A 20,805-nucleotide genomic window follows, 5' to 3' on the forward strand; every position below is an offset into this window, starting at 1 on the left:
TAGTGACATCAAATTTTGGCACATTAGTGCCAAGTGCTTTAGTGCAAGCAATATCAACAATTGAGCATGATGGGACACAAGCCCATATAGGTTAGGAAGGCAATCCTGCACCTAACTCACATGCACAAGGTGAAGAAGAGACAAAAAAGAAGGATAAGTATAGGACTGAAGAGTCAATTTTGACTATGAAACGAGAGGAACAAATAGAAATTCAAACATTGGTTACCCTACCAATCTCTACATCTCATATTCCTAGTCAAACTCTTCATAGGCCAAGTGTAGATGCTACACCATTGCAATCATCAAGGCCTAGTCATGATACATATTAGGTTGGAGAAGGCACATCTTATGGAGATGTCAACTTAGATGAGGTGATTGAACTTCCAAAGTTTGATCTAGCAACAATCACCATAGAGGAAATTAGCATATTGCAGGAAGCTCTAGCAAGGAAGAAGAACCAAGAGTTACTCAAAAGGGAGCACAAGGTAAGACAAGTTCTATATGACATCAAAGAAATATTTCTTGATGCATTCAACCTCCCAAAACCTAATGAGGATAAACCTATTATTGAGCAACTAGAGAATATTGTTGATAAAATCAATGATGTAGACCTGGACATAGACACTAAACAAAGGTTGATGAAAATACTTCTAGTGCCATTGAACTAAGACAGGTTGACTTAGTAACCAAGATGGAATATGTAAAGAAGGTGTTAGAGAATATAATTTCTCTATAAACAAAGCTTTGTGATGTGAATTTATTCACACAAGAACCACAAAGGGCTATTGACCAGTTATAGGGAGATTTAAAAACAAGAGGTAATATTCTTAAGTTGTCTCCTAGTCATAGCCAGACTCATTTTCAAAGATTGTTATCTACTAAAGGTCAACTAGCTGCATTACAAGAACAAGATGCAAATACTAGGGCTACCTTGATAAATATTCAAGCCATGTTGACCCCACACATGGAGGTGTTTCACATGGAACTAGTCTTTGCAGAAACACTGATGAAGAAAGATTCCCATCTTTCTACTCATGAAGGCCTAGTAGACCTTGCTGCTAAGCTAGATGTTCAAATTCAATCTCTAGAGGTAGCATGCAATAATTGGGATGCAACACTCAAGATTATAATGGAGGTCCATCAAATATCTTTGAACAAACATGATATACGTGTACCCCCATGACATAAGTGTAAAAAAAGGGGTATATTGGATAAAAAGGGGGATATTGAAGAAAAAGAGAGAATACACAATAGGGGAGTACATGTAGAAACAAAGTATGCCAATAGTTGAAGCAAATTTACTTAGCAGGAGTATCAAATTTAGATACAACACAAAATAATCAACTTAGGGGGAGTTATGAAGTTTTGAGGTATGCCTGATAAGTCATCAGTTTTGTAAAATTTTGATATTTTTGAAGTTTTGTATGTGAGCCGAGTAAAGATTATAGATTATCTAAGTGATGCTTAAGTTAAGGTTATATATGCACGACAAAGTGTTTTTGCCACTCATATCAAAGGGGGAGATTGTTGATCTCATTGTAGTTTTGACATTTGAGTGAAAATACACTTAAGTCATTTCTTAATAATATTTAGTGCATGTCGAGTAAGTAGTGTATGTCGAGCATAAGTTATCATATAATGCATGTCGAGCAAGATATATAGTATGTGTCGAGCACCAGTATGTGTCAAGCAGATAGTTAGTGTCGAGTCACTCTAGTGCCAAGTAAGCTAGTATATGTCGAGTGAACAGTGGATGCTGAGTCATTTAGAGGCCGAGTTACAACATTGAAGATATAGTGGATGTCAAGCATCAAAGGCTTCAAGTGTCGAGTAAACAGTTTTGGACATACTTGTTTGTAATGGCACAAATTCCTATGTAAACCATTTTTGGGCCAAATTAAGGATTGTTTTGCGATTCTAGATGATAAGAATGAATCTACATTAAGAATCCATATGCAATACATGCAACCAATCAGATTGAGGGATGTTCTAAGTAGCAAAATGGGTGAATCACAATCATTGATTCCTACCTAACCTTGGGTCACCTAAGTCTTCTTAAGGAGGACAAACCCTAAAGAGTTTATGAGTGAAGAGAGAAGTTTGCATGTGCAGACAGTGCATTCATGGTGACTAAGGAGTTGTGACAAAGGATTGAATTGCAGAATTAGTTAGAGAGAATAGAGGAAAGTAGAGAGAGGATAGAAGTGATACATATGATCATAGATGATCAAGTATACATCAAGAAAGAGGTGATCTGATATCTAGTAGAGAGGTGCTAACCCAAGGATCAAGGTTGAGACATTCTAACAGGTGATTTAGTAAAAATCTCTCAACTGAGTAATCTTAGCAGGCTTTTGTAAATCCTTTAACAGGGTGCTTACTTCATTGTAAGTTGAAGTCCTTTAACCAATCACACTTTTAATAAGGTGTTGAAATCATTTAATAGGGTAAGACCTAACAATCTTTGTAAGCCTTTAATAGGGTAGCCCTTTCACAAGGTAGATCAAGTTTATGATCAAACAATTGTAACCTTCATTAGATACACTATACAACTACAGTAGTGAATATTTGTGGGTGTAATCCCCACTCCAGTTTTACCTTCTCGTTGGAGGGTTTATGGGTAACCAAATATCTTGTGTCATATGTGCTGAATGTTATTTGCTTTCATGTTATGGATGAATATGTTTAGTTTGGTATTTTAGTTTACATGCAAATTGTGAGATGGATATGTGGTGAATGTTTTAATGGATAAAGTTTTGAAGGACTAATTCACGCCCCCCTCTCAGACTTTACTTTCCCTATTGTATTTCCAACACTTAGTTGACCCAAATGCCTTGGCCAAAGCTAAAGAAAATGAGAAGTCTCCTTCCTCCACTAATAATATCTGATGGAAATTGGAGTGATGTTTGATTCTTCTCTCTATGGAGTTTTTCCTTGGTAGATGTCTGAGGCTCATATCCTCCGAGACTTTGGTGAAATGGTGCCAAAATATGAATATAAGAACAAATGAGCTCCAAGAAATTAGGCACCTATCAAACTCAAATACCAAGATGGTTTCAAGAGAAAATTCAATAGGCTAATAACATCAACATTTTAAATGTGTAACATAGTAAAACTCATTGACACAAATCAACAATCCTAATAAGTTTTTAATGAACTTTTACATTAGCATCTTCACTTTGGATTCACTTTTTTCAGAGTGATCATTCATCCACACGATCAATTCTGAAAATATTCTACTATTACCAAACATGCATTATAATCATGATCTAATTTAAAAAATGAATGCATCTACAAGAACAATGTCTGAAGCCTTCATGTACAAAATTTCAAGAGTATTATGTAAGAGTGAGTTAGAGTGAGTTATAGGTGTGAGGAAAATATAACTGTAGAGAGCGTAGTCTTTGAAACTATGTGAGTTGATCTGTGCCTAATTTTGTGTGAGATGGAATAGAGGACGATTGTGAGGTTTGAAAACATTTGAACATCTTGCTCCTCTGGTCCACTTGGTTTGCATGTCCGACAACCTTTTCTTCCGTCCATGTCATCTACTAACTTGACTAGTTTTGTAATCTATGTGTGCATGATATTGGACAACTCCTTAAGCTGTTGCATTCACTTTCTAGTAAGATCAATATACTTGACTCAGTCAAACTTAGCATTACTTTTAAAGACCTACTTCATCTAAAAATTTAACAAGAACGTGTTAGATAGTCCCGATAAAGCCTCTTTTTATCTTATGTTGGTGTCTTGCATCCTAGAATATATTTCCAATTTGCAACCTACTATACCATTAGCTGATATGGACAATTTTCTCTTTGAAGTTTTGATATCTTAATGGTGTAACTTATAACATAGAAAAGTATTGTCTTCCATTCCTTGAAATTGTCTACCATAAGTTGTAGAACAAAGACTTGCAAAGTAATATAATTTTATGGATGAGTTGAAGGATTCAAGTGGAGCATGCAGAAAGTAAATGAAAGCTAAATTTTCATGAGATCATTGTCAAAAACATGCACAACTTTGATTTTGATTTCTACATCTTCCTTGGTTTGATGGTGGGGATTTTTTTGGTAACTATTGTAATACCCCAAAATTGGCTCATTGCCATCTCAACCAATTCTGGTCTATTTCTGATCAATCCTAAAGTCCTATTCCATTAGGCAAATTCTTATTCTACTACTCGCTACTTGACTTAATTGTCAGATGCAAAAAACCCTAATCTGCATTCATCATGCTTATTATTTAATTCCTATAGTATTTACTCATATTAGTCACATTAAACCTATTGATTAATATTTAATTTAATTACTAAGTATTTATACTTTAATTAAATTAAATTATATCTTAAGGCTAATGTACTATGGAATTAAATTTAATAAATATGCCTATCTTGATTAATTAAATGTAATTATTTAATTAAATGGGAAAGGTATTTCTAAGCAATTAAAGAAAATTATTTAATTAAATGGAGTACTTACTTCTAATTAATTAAACAAAGTTATTTAATTAAATGGGAAGCCATTCCTTATTAATTAAATGAAGTTATTTAATTAAATAAGAAAAGTGTCTCTAATTAATTAAAGGATTATTTAATTAATTAGAAAAGGTAATTATGAGAGCATATCTCATTTTATTAGATTAAATATCTCTCCAAAATCCTTCTTCAATTCAAAAAGGGAAATTTCCAGTTCACTATTGATAAAAAAAGGAATTAAATCAGTTAACTCCTTTTTCTACTTAAATTAAATCAGTTAACTCCCTTTAATTTGAGAATCTTCCTTTATGACTGAACTTCATCTTCAATCCTGACCGTTGATTGAAATCGATCTCAACCGTTGATGGATTCTAGGAAAGTCTATTTAAGATACCCTCATCTCTTCATTTTAGGGGAGGTTGAATGAGAATTTGCATCGAATTGTTGCTAGATTGTGCATTCATTTGAGCTCCTTATTTTCATAAGATTTTCATTGTTAGTTTAATTCTCATATAGATTTAATATGCATACATTTTAGCATAGCTTTCTTTTACATGTTCTTAGATTAAACGTGCATACTCCATTTTAGATTAATCTGCATTCTCATATAGATTAGTCGCATTCTCTTTCAAATCCTTCGTCTGTAGAGGGTCTGGTTGCTTAACACCTCAAATTTGAGGATATCTAACAAGCAATTCCCTTTAGATAGAAGGCAACAAGTTGCCTTGTTGGCTGATTTTCAGATGAACAATCCAATGTTCATTCCAGGATGAATCCGCAAATAAAGATCGTGTTGAACTGTGTGTGTTAGCAGAGGCCGCATATTCACGCATACATATTCTCTTTTGCATTCATTGTTGTTGATTCTTAGGGTTCTCTCTCAGGACAAGGTCACCTAGCTGGAAGTCACGTGACCTGATTCTCCGATTGTAGCTTCATGCCATTCTTTGTTGATATGCTCGTAGATGATCACATGCCAATTGTCGCCGTTCATCTAGTAACACAAGCTCTTGAAGCTGAGCTATCATGTAGTCATCATCAGAGATAAGGCCTTTCATGGAGATTCTCAAGGTAGGAATCTCAACCTCTATTGGAAGCACAACATCCGCCCCATACACCAACGTAAAAGGAGTCATGCCCGTTGGAGTTCTAATGGTTGTCCTATATGCCCACAGGGCTAGATTGATCTGGAGATGCTAGTCTCTTCCTGACTTACTGACTGTGCGATGAAGAATTTTGAGGATCGCCTTATTGGATGCCTCAGCTTGGCCATTACCCTGGGGGTAATAAATGGAAGACCAATGTTGTGTGATCTTGAATTTCTTGCACAGTTCCTTGAGGTCTTTATTCTTGAACTGTCCTCCATTGTCAGTAATGATTGAGGACGGTATACCATATCTACAGATGATGTAGTTTGTGATAAAAAGTGCTACAGTTTTGCCATCAGCAATTGTGAGAGGGACTGCCTCTACCCATTTCGTGAAATAATCTGTAGCCGTGATAATAAACTTATGTCCATTGGAAGAGGTTGGGTGAATCTACCCCACCAAGTCGAAGGCCCATTGTTGAAGTGGCCATGTTGTAGTAGAGGGAATAAGCTCTCTGGCTGGAGTGTGAATGAGATTCCCATGTAGCTGACACTTCTTGCAGGACCTAGCATACTTAACAGCTTCTTGCTCCATTTTAGGCCAGTAGTAACCAGCACGAAGGAGTTTGCGAGCTAATGTCAGGCCATTGGAATGAGATCCACAAATTCCTTTGTGAACGTCAATTAGTGCGTGTTTGGACTCGTCAGGTTCTAAACACCTAAGGAGTGTTCTGTCGAGACCTCTCCTAGATAGATCGTCAGCAATAATGACATAATGTGAAGCATTACGGATTAAGTAACGTTTCTTGTTTCGGATCAGACCTTTTGGAATGGTTTGATCATGAAGGTAGGAATAGATGTGATGGTAGCAAGATGATTCTTGTCCTATAATAGAACAGATCATCCTGGAATCAGGTGTGTCATAGGCTGGGTAATGTAACGCTTCCACCAAGAACTCGAGTCGGAGATCATTTGTTGGCATTTGTAGCAGGGAGATTTGGGTTGTACAAGCGTTCAATTGCGTCGGTCCCTAAAATTTTAAAATGCATTTTTGAGGCTCTTAGGTGTGTTAGATTTTGAATTGGATCCTAAGGGGGCAGGATGATTAAACATCATTAAATACCTATTGCTTGGGGCATCTGGTTCCCATCTTATGTCCTTATCACTTGGGGCATCTTGTTCCCTTCTATCTGGCATCTTTGCCATATCTTATCTTTTCATCAATTGATCAACCTTATAACAACTCTTCTCAGAGTTCGATGGACAGGTATTGGGACAGTCTAAATCCTGACTCCTGAGGATCAAGCCTTGTTCTAGGGATGATTCTATGACTCATGACTGGACCTTGTTATCTTTTATTAATCTTAGGTATCTAGGTGTTCTATCTAGATCCTTGAAGGTTAAGCTTCGTTTTGGAGATAGTCTTCTAAATGCTTTCAATTTTAGGTATCTAGGTGTTCTATCTGGATCATTGAAGATTAAACTCCGTTCTGGAGATAATCTTCTAAATGCTTATCAATTTCAGGTATCTAGACATTCTATCTGGATCCTTAAAGATTACGCTTCATTCTGAAGATAGTCTTTTACATGCTATCGATCTTAGGTATCTAAGTGCTCTACTTGGATTCCTTGGGATTAAGCTCTGTTCTAGAGATAATCCTTAAAAGCTTATCAATTGGTCTCTGTGTAATCAACTTCGAAACCAATCTCATGTTCGCATCATGCTTTATGATTATCTTTGAATTGAATGTGCTGCTTGCACATTCATTTAAAGAGGGGCAAAATGTAATACCCCAAAATTGGCTCATTGCCATCTCAACCAATTCTGGTCTATTTCTGATCAATCCTAAAGTCCTATTCCATTAGGCAAATTCTTATTCTACTACTCACTACTTGACTTAATTGTCAGATGCAGAAAACCCTAATCTGCATTCATCATGCTTATTATTTAATTCCTATAGTATTCACTCATATTAGTCACATTAAAACTATTGATTAATATTTAATTTAATTACTAAGTATTTCTACTTTAATTAAATTAAATTATATCTTAAGGCTAATGTACTATGGAATTAAATTTATTTAATTTTATAAATACACCTATCTTGATTAATTAAATGTAATTATTTAATTAAATGGGAAAGTTATTTCTAAGCAATTAAAGAAAATTATTTAATTAAATGGAGTACTTACTTTTAATTAATTAAACAAATTTATTTAATTAAATGGGAAGCCATTCCTAATTAATTAAACAAATTTATTTAATTAAATGGGAAGCCATTCCTAATTAATTAAACAAATTTATTTAATTAAATGGGAAGCCATTCCTAATTAATTAAATGAAGTTATTTAATTAAATAAGAAAAGTGTCTCTAATTAATTAAAGGATTATTTAATTAATTAGAAAAGGTAATTATGAGAGCATATCTCTTTTTATTAAATTAAATATCTCTCCAAAATCCTTCTTCAGTTCAAAAAGGAAAATTTCCAGTTCATTATTGATCAAAAAGGAATTAAATCAGTTAACTCCCTTTAATTTGGGAATCTTCCTTTAAGACTAAACTTCATCTTCAATCCTGACCGTTGATTGAAATCGATCTCAACCGTTGATGGATTCCAGGAAAGTCTATTTAAGAGATCCTCATCTCTTCATTTTAGGGGAGGTTGAATGAGAATTTGCATCGAATTGCTATTGGATTTTGCATTCATTTGAGCTCCTTATTTTCATAAGATTTTCATTGTTAGTTTAATTCTCATATAGATTTAATATGCATACATTTTAGCATAGCTTTCTTTTACATGTTCTTAGATTAAATGTGCATACTCCATTTTAGATTAATTTGCATTCTCATATAGATTAGTCGCATTCTCTTTCAAATCCTTCGTTCGTAGAGGGTCTGGTTGCTTAACACCTCAAATCTGAGGATATCTAACAAGCAATTCCCTTTAGATAGAAGGCAACAGGTCGCCTTGCCGGCTGATTTTTGGATGAACAATCCAATGTTCATTCTGGGATGAATCCGCAAATAAAGACCGTGTTGAAGTGTGTGTGTTAGCAGAGGCCACATATTCACGCATACAACTATCTTATCTAGATGGTCAAACTCAAGACATTGGTTTTGGTAGCTTTTATGCTTGACACTGAATATTTTTTAAGGCTTATTAAAATTTTGGTTATGCTCCTATTATGTTTCATACATTAGAAGAGATATTAATTGAAGGATATTGTTATGGTATACTAATAAACTAGCCCAATTGTGGATGATTTACTGATCTAAGCACATCAACACAACCTTCAGAGACTTGGCACATGCATTAACAACCCTTTGCAACACTTTGCACTTCCACACAAGCATTGACAATCCTTCATGTATGACCCAAGTGTGGTTAACTCAATGATCCAAGCACAACCACACAACCTTCAGAGAACAATCTAGGAGATGCATAAGTCTAGGAAAACCAATTTGTGTGTTACCCTTTCTGGGGAATCTTCAGTTTCAACTTTTTTACATGTATACACTCATTGTACATTATTCATTTCTACATTGAATAGATTTAGCATAAATTTGCAAATGTATTTGGTGCCAAATTTTTATTGGTTGATAATTTTTTTTTCTTCCTTTCCAAACTTTATAGTTATGTATTTCATTAAGATATGATTATCCCTTGCACAACCTTGGATTCATATCACCACTTTATCTAAAAGTGTTGTTTTGGATAGTTAAAATCAATATGGAAATTGTAGAATCAATAATGCCTTACATTCAATAGCTTTCATGATGTATTTGGGAAAAACAAAAGTCAAGAAAGCATAAATGGGCATTGTTTCATGGCAATAAAAATGTTGGGAACTAAAGTTTAATAATCTCTTCAACTTAATTCATTAATATATTGATCAAGAGTTGGAAGGAGGGCACCAACATGTATATTAACCATCCATATGAGCCCAATTTTGTGAATTAGTTGACCATATCCAATATCACCCATTTACCATTTAACTATCATTATTGCACTAGTTTTCACCTGCCGAGTTTATTGTCACTTGGATACTCTAGTTTTCATTTCCAGTAACAAACATAATTGATTCCTAAATGTAGTTCAGAAACTTCCTTTTACTTAATTGTGTTAGACTTGGTCCCCTGCATAGCTCTCTACAGTAAAGGGTTAGAGGAATTCGTACACAAAAATTACAAAAGAAGTTAATTGAGAACATAATAAAATAGTTTAACAAAATGGTGGGAAAACCTCATTTTTCTTAGTAGTGCCATTGATATTTGAATTTGAATTGTCATCACCCTTGTGATAATGACGAAGTGCCTGCAATAAGATGCAATAAAATAAAAAGGTGAAGGGAAAAAATTGGTTCAATGAAAAATTAACTCAGAACATCAAGGGATTTGTTGATGCTATTATTATATAAAGGTTTAAGAAATATACAATTCATAATGTTAAGAAGTTATGTTTCTGATGGACAAACCTGCTCTTTCTCCTTCACATTAGCCATGTTTGAATCTATAAACTTGTAAACCTTGTTATCATCTCTGATTCTCCAATTTCAAATTATTCTAAATTGATTCGACAAGGAAATAATCGGCGTGATCCTTGGACCTGTCAAATACAAGTTCTAGTTAAACAGAACCTTCCAATGCTCTTATTTGACTCACAAGTGTTACATTGCTAATTTTAATATAGGTTTGGATAGAGAACATCCTCCTTAGCAATCAGGAACTCTTTTTGTTTGCTCTCAATCTAATTTCTTACACCCACCCTGGTGGAAGTAATTTCTCTCATCGACCAACTTATCAACATAATGAACTCCAACTTGCTAGAACCAACCTTTTTTTATTAGCAATACAATCCTTATTCCAATCCAATTTCTAATATTTATCCTTATGGTCATCTCTACAAAGAATGTGAGAAACTTGTACGATCTTGATCCATCCTTATCTTCCCAATGATGTATACTCCAAGTTTTGTAATGTAATCACCATAGTGTAACTACTTTAGTATGGTTATAAATAGAAAGAGGCATAATCTTATATATAACCAGTGAAGATTATGTTGCTCGAGCAAACTTACAATGTGATGCCATGCAATTGCATTATGTGAGAGCATATTGGGTAAGTTTATAGATATTGTTGCTGTAAAGCCATGTGAGTAAACCATTTTTTTAAAAAAAATACATATTCATTTCCCATAAATGTTATTGTTCACAAGCACAACATACATAAATTCAATTTGTTTTTAATCCCATTTAATATCTTTGACCACGAATTGATATCATAAGCAATCAAATGTTTTTTTAAGAGAAAATACTTGCAGCCATCGGTTGGGCCTTCACGAAGTTTTCAAGTGAGGGTTTGATGGCACCGGCCGGCTGCCCCAACTTCTCTGCCAACTTTCAGACAGTTCATAGTGATGGGACAGACATGTCAGATTGATGGGACGAACATGTCAGGATTAATCCCCAAATCAATTTCTGTTAACGTTGAGCTTACTATTTATAAATGTTTTAAATCATATTCCCAATACTTAAATGTTTTTTTAACTTGAATGAGTCATATATACTTATAAATATTTTTTCACCTTGAAAGCTATAAAGTTTACTCTGAAACAACTCAAGCATTTCATAATTTTTAATAAATTACATCATATTTTATATTTTGAATTTTGAATATGAAGAAATGTTTTTAGAATAAAATTTTGAAAGTAAAAAAAGATTAATTTCATAAATTATCTCATTATTTTTACAATTGAAATGAATTTAAATTTTATTTTTAAAAATATTGTAGTTTATTTTTATTATAATAATAGACTTTATTATTGAATTTTATTTTGTGTCTTTACTTCAATAGTGGTACAATAATTAAAATATTGTTATTATTATTTTGAATATAGCATTCTAATCAACATTTAGAGTCATATTCTAATGTTTTTATTTTACTATGAAATAAGTACATTGTTGAATTTTTTTAACATGTAGTTAAAACAATGTTGTGTGAATGAAATGTGCATTTTAATTTTCAAGATTTATGTGTAAGATAAGGCATTTGATGTGCAATTGTTTATTTTAAGATAATTATTTAATGGTGATGTTAGAATCTTGGATTGAATTGTGAAAATTTTATTTTATGTAATTTTACTTCATTTATAACATTCTGAATAGAGTCTTACAAATTTTATTTATTAAAATTTTAAAATATTCTACATTAGAAAAAAAACTAAACAAAAAATTGAACTTTAGGCTATATATTGGCAAATGTACAACACTAGATACTTCATATAATTTATTGAACAATTAATAAACATTCTATATCATTCATATTCAATTTGTTAAATTTTATTAACATGAATTCAAATGTTATTTTAATTTTTAGATTAAAAAGAATATAAGTCTTCTATGGTTGCTAATTTGCAGATATGAAATATTTTCTTTTCTTTATTTGGTGAACATATTTCCATCAAAAAATAATATAAAGAAAATTCAACTTCCAAAAGTAAAACGATGTCATTGGAAATTGATGGATCAGACATTGCGAATTTAGTGGTAATGAGTAGAATTTGAATAGCGAATTTGATTTAGTCAGGCAACGACACCCAGATTATATATTTATCAAGGAAATGATCTCGAACAGGAGCAAATTGCAGCGTAATTAGCAGCAATAAGTAGCGATCTTTGCAGCGAAAAGTAGTCAAAGAAAATTACAGAGACTTGATTTGCAAGTTTTTTTTTGTCTTTGGCAGCACCTACCCTGGGGGCGTGGTGATCATTTGTGGAGGAGAACGCTCCTCCACCTCGATTTGATTTTCTCTTTCCTTAACTCTTTGTTTACCTCTGCTCTGCATTTTCTTTCTATCTTATGGAGATGGGCTCCGATGGCTCCCTTATCGCCATTAATCCCAATCCTACTATGTTATCTCCATCGCCTTTAAATGTGCCTTTGGGTTCTGGCTCTTCCACTTTGTCTTCTGGTGTTGAAACCCGACCCTTGGCTTCTAACCCTAGCCGTAGCCCTTCAACCTTGCCTCAAAAGAAGACTTTTGCAGAGACAATGGCACCCAGTAATCATGGGGTCTCCATTGATGCAAGATTTGTGTAGGTGGTTGGAGGGAAGAGATCATTCAAGGAAGGTAGGGAATCTCCCAATCGTTTGCGTGAATTTGTTGTCTCGCCAAATGATGCTATGCTTAAGGAAATTGCTCTGGAGAAGTCTCGGCTCTGTGACACTGCCATTTTCTTTGCATGCATTGACATTGAGAAATGCCCTCCTAGAAAATTTGTAGACGATTGGTTTCATAATTTATGGAATTTGAAACTAGGGCTTAAAATTTCCTTTTGTAGACAGGTTCAGAAAGGGCTTTTCATTATTATTTTTCATAATCATGAGGCTCAGGTCAAAGCCCTAAAATGACAGTACTGGAATGTCGAAAAAACCTCCTTTAGGGCTTTGGCTCGGTCTCATGATGTCGTATGCGAAGAAGTCCTTGCTCTGTCTTCACCCAGATGGATCATTTTAAAAGAAGTTCCACCATTCCTTTGGAAATTCCTTGTTCAATTGCTTGCTCCTTTTGGTACCATTATCATAATCGATGAAACCTCCAGACTTGTGGCTAATCTTGATGCTAGGGTTTTAGTTTCTCTTAAACCAGGGGTTGATATTCCCCAAAAACTTACCTTGAAAATTCATGGTGAAACTATTTCCTGGCCGGTTGAAATTCTAGGGGGTCTCAATGTTTGTTTTTTGTGTAAAAAAGAAGGGCACATCCGAAAGAATTGTCCTATCATTAATAGGAAAAATGCTGAACCAAATCAGGGGGACATAGCTAACGGTTACCCTAACAACAAAGAATTAGCTATTATCCCATATGCTTCGATTTCCACTTGAAACTTTGATAAATCCTCTAGTTCTCACACTGGATAGGGTGTTGTTAAACCTAGCATTAATAACCCTATAGCTAATCAATCTAGCAAGATTCAACACCTTGCCATTTTTTACCAGAAAATTGATTTGAGGGATAATGAGGGATTTCAAACAGTGAAAAATAAGAAACCAAGAAAAAAGAATGCTCAACAATTGGCCCTTGATCAAATCCGTGCTACTTCTAAATCTAATCCCTTTGCTGCTCTGGCATCTCCTATGCTGTTGGTTGAAGATAGACACTCTATAGATGAAAGGTTCCTTGGTAAAAATATTTTGGAAGGTCAGAGCTTAAGCAATGGTAGGTTTGGTGATGTTACCATGAGTGAAGTCCCTACAGACATGGTTAGTTGTAAGGAGTGCCCTAACCTGAATGTAGTCCCCCCTTCTGATGATAACATCATCAGCCCCCCCATCCCTGCCCTTAAAGAGTTGGATGATGATTTTTACATTGAAGTTATTCTCACTAACAATGGTTCTAACAATGCCAAGTCTCAAACCCCAATTGGTTCTAGTATTATTGGGAACCACAAAAACCCTGATTGCATGTTGACCCAAAACTTGGATGGATCACATGTTATTGGGGATTTTGACATAGTTGGATCCCAGTCTAAATACTCTCAGTCTTATATTAGTGAGGATGAGGATGCTCCCCTCATGGGACCTAATGCCTCTAAGAAAAAGGGCAGGCCCTTAGGTTCTAAAAATAAAAAGAAGAACAGAGAAATCTTGACTCCTCTTACTGGCCCCTTAATGCATTCTTCATCATGAAGTGCATATCTTGGAATATAAGAGGCCTCGAGTCTCCTGATAGGAAATCTATCATCAAGAGATTTTTGTTGGGGCATAAAAACATAGATTTTTTTATGATGCAAGAGCTCAAAGTTGTTAACTTTCTTCTTAATTCCTCTCTGGATTTCATCTGGAGGGATGCTATTAAAATTTGCACTAATCATCCTAAAGGGAAGGGTGGTGTCGCCTTGCTTATTAATCCCTACTGGGGAAGATATATTAATTCCGCTGGAAGCTCCCCTTGTAACCATGTGGCTTGGGTTGTAATTGAATTCAATGGCACATCTTTTGGATTTTGCTCCATATACGCTCCCAATGAGGTTAAAGAAAGGACCATTCTTTGGGATTGGCTTCATAATCTAGCCAACATACCCTAGATTCTAGCCGGAGACTTTAACATGGTTGAGAATCAAGATGATAAGTCTTGTGGTCTTCCTTTTGCTTGGAAACATCAAGAGAAGTTCTATTGGGATCGCTGTAAACATAAACTTAATCTATTTGATCCTATGGAAGGGCGTAGAAGGGATACTTCTGGCCTGTGGTTCACATGGTGTAGCTTTCAGCAAGGGTCTAAAAGGATTTACTCCAGGCTTGATAGATTTTATGTTAATTCTGACTTTTTTTCATTCTCTCCTAACCAACAACAATCCCCTATTTTTGCTTCTTCCTCTACTCTCTCTGATCACCTTCCTATAGTTGCTCTTATTAACATAAGGAATGCTCTGGCTCCTAGTGCTCATCATAATGAAAAGTTTATTCTTAACACATCCTTGCTTAATGATCAAGATACTAATATTGTTGTTAAGATGGTTAGGTCATTCAATCTTATTAATAATTTCTCTTCTCAAGTTGATAGATGGAATAGAAATGTCTCCTCGTGGAGGAAAATATTTCAAACCTTAGGTCAAAGAAAGGCTAAAAATTACAGAAGAGTGGAAAATGAATTGAATGATCACCTTCAATCTGCTGAATTAGATGCCCAAGCTAATCCCTCCTCTATATCACATATTGAATGTGTCTCTGCTGCTAGAAATTCTCAGAGGAAGCATCAACATATTAAAACCATTGGAGCCTCTATTAGAAGCCGTCAACAATGGTTGAAATATGGGGATAAAGGCTCCAAATTCTTCTTTAATTACCTTAATCAAAAACAGAGAAAAGAGAAAATTGATACAATTGTTATGGATAATTAGGAGCTTAGTGATATCAATGACATTGTTGCTGCCTTTGAGCAGTTTTACAAAGCTCTTTTCAATTCTGAAGACAACAGTAATGCCAAAGATCTTAGGAATAAATGCAAGGAGCTCATTACTAAAAAAATTGTTGAGGGTGATGTCTCCATCCTTAGGGCTAGGATATTAGTTCAGGAGATCTCTGATGCTATATCTGCTCTTAAAAAGGATAAAGCTCCTGGGCCAGATGGCCTCCCTACTAAATTTTACAAATCCAATATTGATTGGATTGCCAAGGATCTATTTGATTTATATTCAGAAGCTTATGATCATGACACTCTTGGTAATTCTATCAATATGGGGACTATTAAGCTCATCCCTAAAGATGGAGACAAATTTCTAATCAAGAATTGGTGGCCAATTACTTTGCTTAACGTTTCATACAAAATTTTGGCCAAAGCCTTGGCCTCTAGGCTTGTTAATATTCTGTCCAACTTCATTTGTCCCACCCAAATTGGTTTCATCAAGGGACGCTATATTCTAGAAAACCTTGTCACTAGCTAGGAGTCAATGGAGTGGGCTAAGTCCTCAAATCAGAATTCTGCTATGTTTCTTTTAGATTTTGAGAAAGCTTATGACTGGGTCGAATGGGATTTCATCCTTTCTATCCTTCAGGCCTTTGGATTCCCTGATGAATTTGCTAGATATATTCAAGTGTTGTTTAAGGATTCCTCTGCTAGAATTGAAATTAATGGTTTTTTATCTAATCCTATACCCCTGTCTCGATCCATTCGACAGGGATGTCCTCTTGCTCCTGCTCTCTTTGTTATTGCTTCTGATGCCTTGTATTATATCCTCAAAGATGATACTATCTCTCCCAAAGTTAATGGGATTTCCCTCCCTGACAACTCTAAGCTTCTTAATATCCAATTTGCAGATGATACCTCACTCTTCCTTGAATTATCTTGTCTTAATATTCAACGTCTTAATCTGAAACTCAAGTTGTTTGAAACCATCTCAGGTGCTTGTATATCTAAGCTCAAATCTATCATGCTTGGATGGAAAGAGGAACCTCCAGATTGGTTTCTCCAATTTGGTTACTCATGGGGCGAACCTCATAAGATTGTTAGATATTTGGGGGTTCCTTTTTCCATCTCCCCTTCCCTCAAAGACATATGGAATTGGGTTAAGGATAGAATTATGAAGAAACTCTACAAGTGGGATAATAGGGTGCTTTCGCTTGCTGGTAGAGTGCAGGTGTGCCAAAAAATCTTGTCATCCTACAGTATATACTTTTCTTCTGTCTGGATGTTTAGTAATTACTAACTGTTTGAAATTCAGAAGGCCATCAGGAGATTCCTATGGTCTGATGGTAAAGGTAATAGGAAGAAACATGTTGTTAGATGGAGTTGGTGTCACATTGATAAGAAGTCAGGTGGTTTAGGCCTTAAAGACCTTAGGATTCAAGGGGTTTCTCTTGCTGCTAAGTGGATTTTTCAGGCTCTTGATGGTCATGAGCCTTGGAAAATTCTTCTTAGAAATAATATTCAATTTGGATTTTCTAAGCAAGCTAAATACTGGAAGAACCTTCCCTTTGCTGATCTTGTTGCTGGGACGTTCCCTGTCTCTGTTCAAGGCTCCATGGTTTTTAAGTCTATCTGGAAGGCTTGGGAGTTGGTGAGGGGCTTTATTTATAATTCTAACTTCGATAGCAATAATTCTATCCACGGTGAACGCTCTATTTGGTGGAATCTGAAACATAATGGCAAGCCTCTTGCCATGACTCAAGGGTGTTCTGCTAAACATTGGAACAATCATGGTATCAAGAGCTTTATTGATATTTTGCAGAATGACAACCTTGCCAGTTGGCAAGATATTAGGCTTAAGTTCAATCTTCCTGACTCTCATAAACGTACCTATAATATGATAGCTAATGCCTGTCGCCCTCTCAATCTTCCTCGTAGATGTGATGTGGATTCCCATAAATTCTTATATTTTCGTTGGGATGATGGATCCCTCTTACATAAAATCAAAGCTAAAGATATATATATATAAGGTGCTTAATAAAGATCACTCTATTTTATCACACCTGAATACCACCTGGTATATGAATTTGGACTCTCTTGAATGGCACAAAATCCTTGACAGATTCTGGAAGTCTCGTATTCCTCCCAAAATCTTACATTTTAAATGGCAACTTCTTCTTGATAGACTTCCTATTAAAAATCAAACTGGTGATACTGACTCTTGTTCTATTTATAGGGTTCCTGAAAATTTAAGACATATTTTCTTTACTTGTCATTTTGCTAGGATTATATGGAAATTTTTTGGAATATCTACAACTGATCATGTCTCTATGCTAGATACTATTATTGGAAACATATCCGGTCTTAAGAAGGGTGCTAATTTTTTTTGGAATATTCTCTCTTCTCATATTCTTTGGTTTATTTGGAAAAGTAGAAATGAGGACAAATTCCAATATGTTGGTAGATCCCTTACTTTGTTTCATTTGAAACTCATACGCTTTAAGATTGTCTCGTAGGTGTGCTGCATTATGAAACTTGAAAAAGACAAACTGAAAAGATTTCTCCGTGATGGGCACGCTACGATGTTCATCTACGGAATGAAGCATGGGCTGGAATGGGCCAACATTATTGATGACCAGGCTGCTTTTGAAGAAACCCTTAAGTAGCTGATTAAGGAGATGCGAGATACTAGAGGCCCTTTTTCTGATAGACTTGATTTTTTTGCTCATATTCTTGAACGGAAGAAAGCTGTTTGTATGGAAGGAGAGCTAGAATGGACAACATGGATTGATGATCGTGATGATACTTTGGATTAGCTTATCTAATTTCCTTTTTTGTAATCTCGCCAAAACTGTTACATATTGTGCTAGTTGATTGATCATGGATTACCAGTTGAACTAGGAGGTTGAGGTTCGCCTCCCCTCTCTTGATTTTGTACCTATCTTTTTGAACTATCGATTATTTAATTTTAAAAAAATATATAAAAACATGCGTAAAAGCATCTTAAAAAGAATTCTAGACACAAATAAAAAAATGCACACTAATGAAGAACTTAATCGTATAACCATCCAATTTTTATAATCCAATAAAACTCTATACTTATGGTTTTTTTACTAAATCATGTTTGGCTATCAAAATATGCACTTACTCTTCAAGAGTAAAAAAACCATAAGAAAAACATGAATTTAATTGGATATGCAATTAAAACTTAAGAAAAACATGAATTTAAGAAAAACATGAATTTAATTGGATACCCAAGTAAAACTTAAAAGATACAAAGAGCCCACCAAGGATCAAGTTTTGCTGAGTGCAAGGTCCAAAGACATCAAAAAGAGATAAGGCCAGGATCGTGTCCTGGGAGAATTTGGCAGCGTGGATGCTCCTCAGTCCTTGGCTCTTAGTCAAAGAGGTTTCAGACACGTGAGCCCATATCGGATACCTAAAACGTCTTTGTGAATAACCTCCATAAAAAAAACTTTAAAACTGTCAGCAAGGACACTCTCAGTACATGTGGTCATCCGGCAGAAGTTGGGGCAGCCGGCACCGGTTTGATGGCCCACAAGAAAATGGAAAGCCAATCCTCGAATATTCTTGGACTTTATCTTTACCTGCCACTTATATTCACTGAGCTGAACAGCTATTTAAGATAAATAATTAAAAAAAGTCGTGCAGAAACTACATCTGGCATGTCCTGCACTTAGTCCCACATATCATTAGCAAAATACAACCAAAACCAAAGTTAAGAGAAATCGGTACCGGGCATAATTTCCAGCGGAAAGCATCTCATGCTCACATATGCCATTTCTGCGGGAAACTTGGGAAGCCATTTCCAAGAGCCTATGTTCACATCAAACACAAGTATTTCCATGCTCTCATTTGCTCTGAAACAGATCTTAGCTCCCACTCCCACGCATTCAAACCAATTTGAATTGGAACTCTTCCTAAATTCCTCGCACAAACAACTCGGCATTTTCCCAATCTCTTCCCACTTATAATCTTCCTTCTCCATCTTCTCACAGACCAACTCCCACACAATTATGCCTTTCAAGCAGTGATTTTCTTCCATGGACTCAACTACAAACACACCAGTCTTGCAACAAACAAGCCGAGCCCTCAAAGTGTTGGCGTCTGCTGTGGGCATAGACAAGACAGTAGTAATCCCCTGTTCAACATTGTAGGCCATTACCCCCCCAGTTGCAGTCAAACCAAACAAATAGCCTTTCAGGAAGAACAGGCTTTCGCTCCTTATAACCACATCAAGAATGGTGCCTGCAATTTTCCATGCCTTGGTAGTCGAATTATAAGCTTCCACTACAACTGCACCGTTGCTGCTTGTGCCCACAACCATGACTGTATATTCCTCCATCTTATGTCCCGCTGATAAAATTGTCTTGGCCATAATTTTACTCACAGAAACCATTTGTGGCAACGTGGAGTACGTTTGGGTAAAAGGATTGCAAACAAACAGTGTGGGAGAATTATAGCCAAACCAGGAATTGATGTTAATGTCCGCCAAGAGAAGTCCAGAAGCAGATCCTCTGAAATTGATGGGGGAATCATTTGAAATGAAAGACAGAGAAATGGTTCGCCAGGTGTTGGTGATGAAGGAATATATCAGCGAGGGCATTTGAGTTTTGGAAGGGCAAAGAATGAGAAATGGCTGGCTGTTTCTTGCAATGGAATTGAAGTGTTCTGATGAAAACAGAGCATTCCATCCCCTGCAAACACCCCTGAAACGGAAGAAGCATTCGACTGGAAAGAGTTCAAATATTCTCTCCATCAGATGTTCAGGCAAATCTGACCACATCGTTTCCTCACCATTTCTGAGCTTCCTCATTTTCAGATGATCTTAAATTAGAGAGGGGCAAATATTTATGGAAGTGCCACACTTGGAAGGGCCTAAGCAACCCCTTAAAACTCCGATTAAAAATTAAGTCAACCCACAACACAGCCTGCCTTCGCCGGCTGTTTAAAATTAGTTAACTCTTGAGGGGGATACCATTTTCTTGGCTTAATAAGACTTTATGAAAATAGATCAAGCGGCAAAACGGTTTTTGTGGCTGCATAGCCGCTGCCTTCAAATTGAAGCCTTCCAGGGAAACAAAACTAATATAATTTAATATATCCATTCAAGCCTTCATTAAAACTGAACCTTCGCTGACATTAATTATAACTAAATAAATTTTCGAAGCTTCCCTGGCTCTCGCTTGCAAGAAACGGTCCTCCTTAGTTTTATATTTGACAAATGTCAAATTTTGCACTAAAGTTGTTTTCTTTAATTTATGCAATCTCCTATCCTACTCTATTTGTTTTTATTTTTACTAAGTGGGTT

At 35.5% G+C, this 20,805-nt stretch overlaps 1 protein-coding gene across 1 annotated transcript; it reads right to left on the reverse strand.

The window, feature by feature from the left end:
• Positions 1–19,212: 19,212 nt before the first annotated feature.
• On the reverse strand, positions 19,213–20,310 carry LOC149535966 (F-box only protein 6-like). Its single transcript, XM_089805290.1, has one exon. The coding sequence runs from the start codon at positions 20,308–20,310 to the stop codon at positions 19,213–19,215; it is 1,098 nt and encodes a 365-aa protein (XP_089661416.1).
• Positions 20,311–20,805: the final 495 nt, after the last annotated feature.

This window comes from Cupressus sempervirens, chromosome 10, assembly GCF_028749045.1.
Source record: "Cupressus sempervirens isolate cs-2001-9-10 chromosome 10, ASM2874904v1, whole genome shotgun sequence".
NCBI lineage: Eukaryota > Viridiplantae > Streptophyta > Pinopsida > Cupressales > Cupressaceae > Cupressus > Cupressus sempervirens.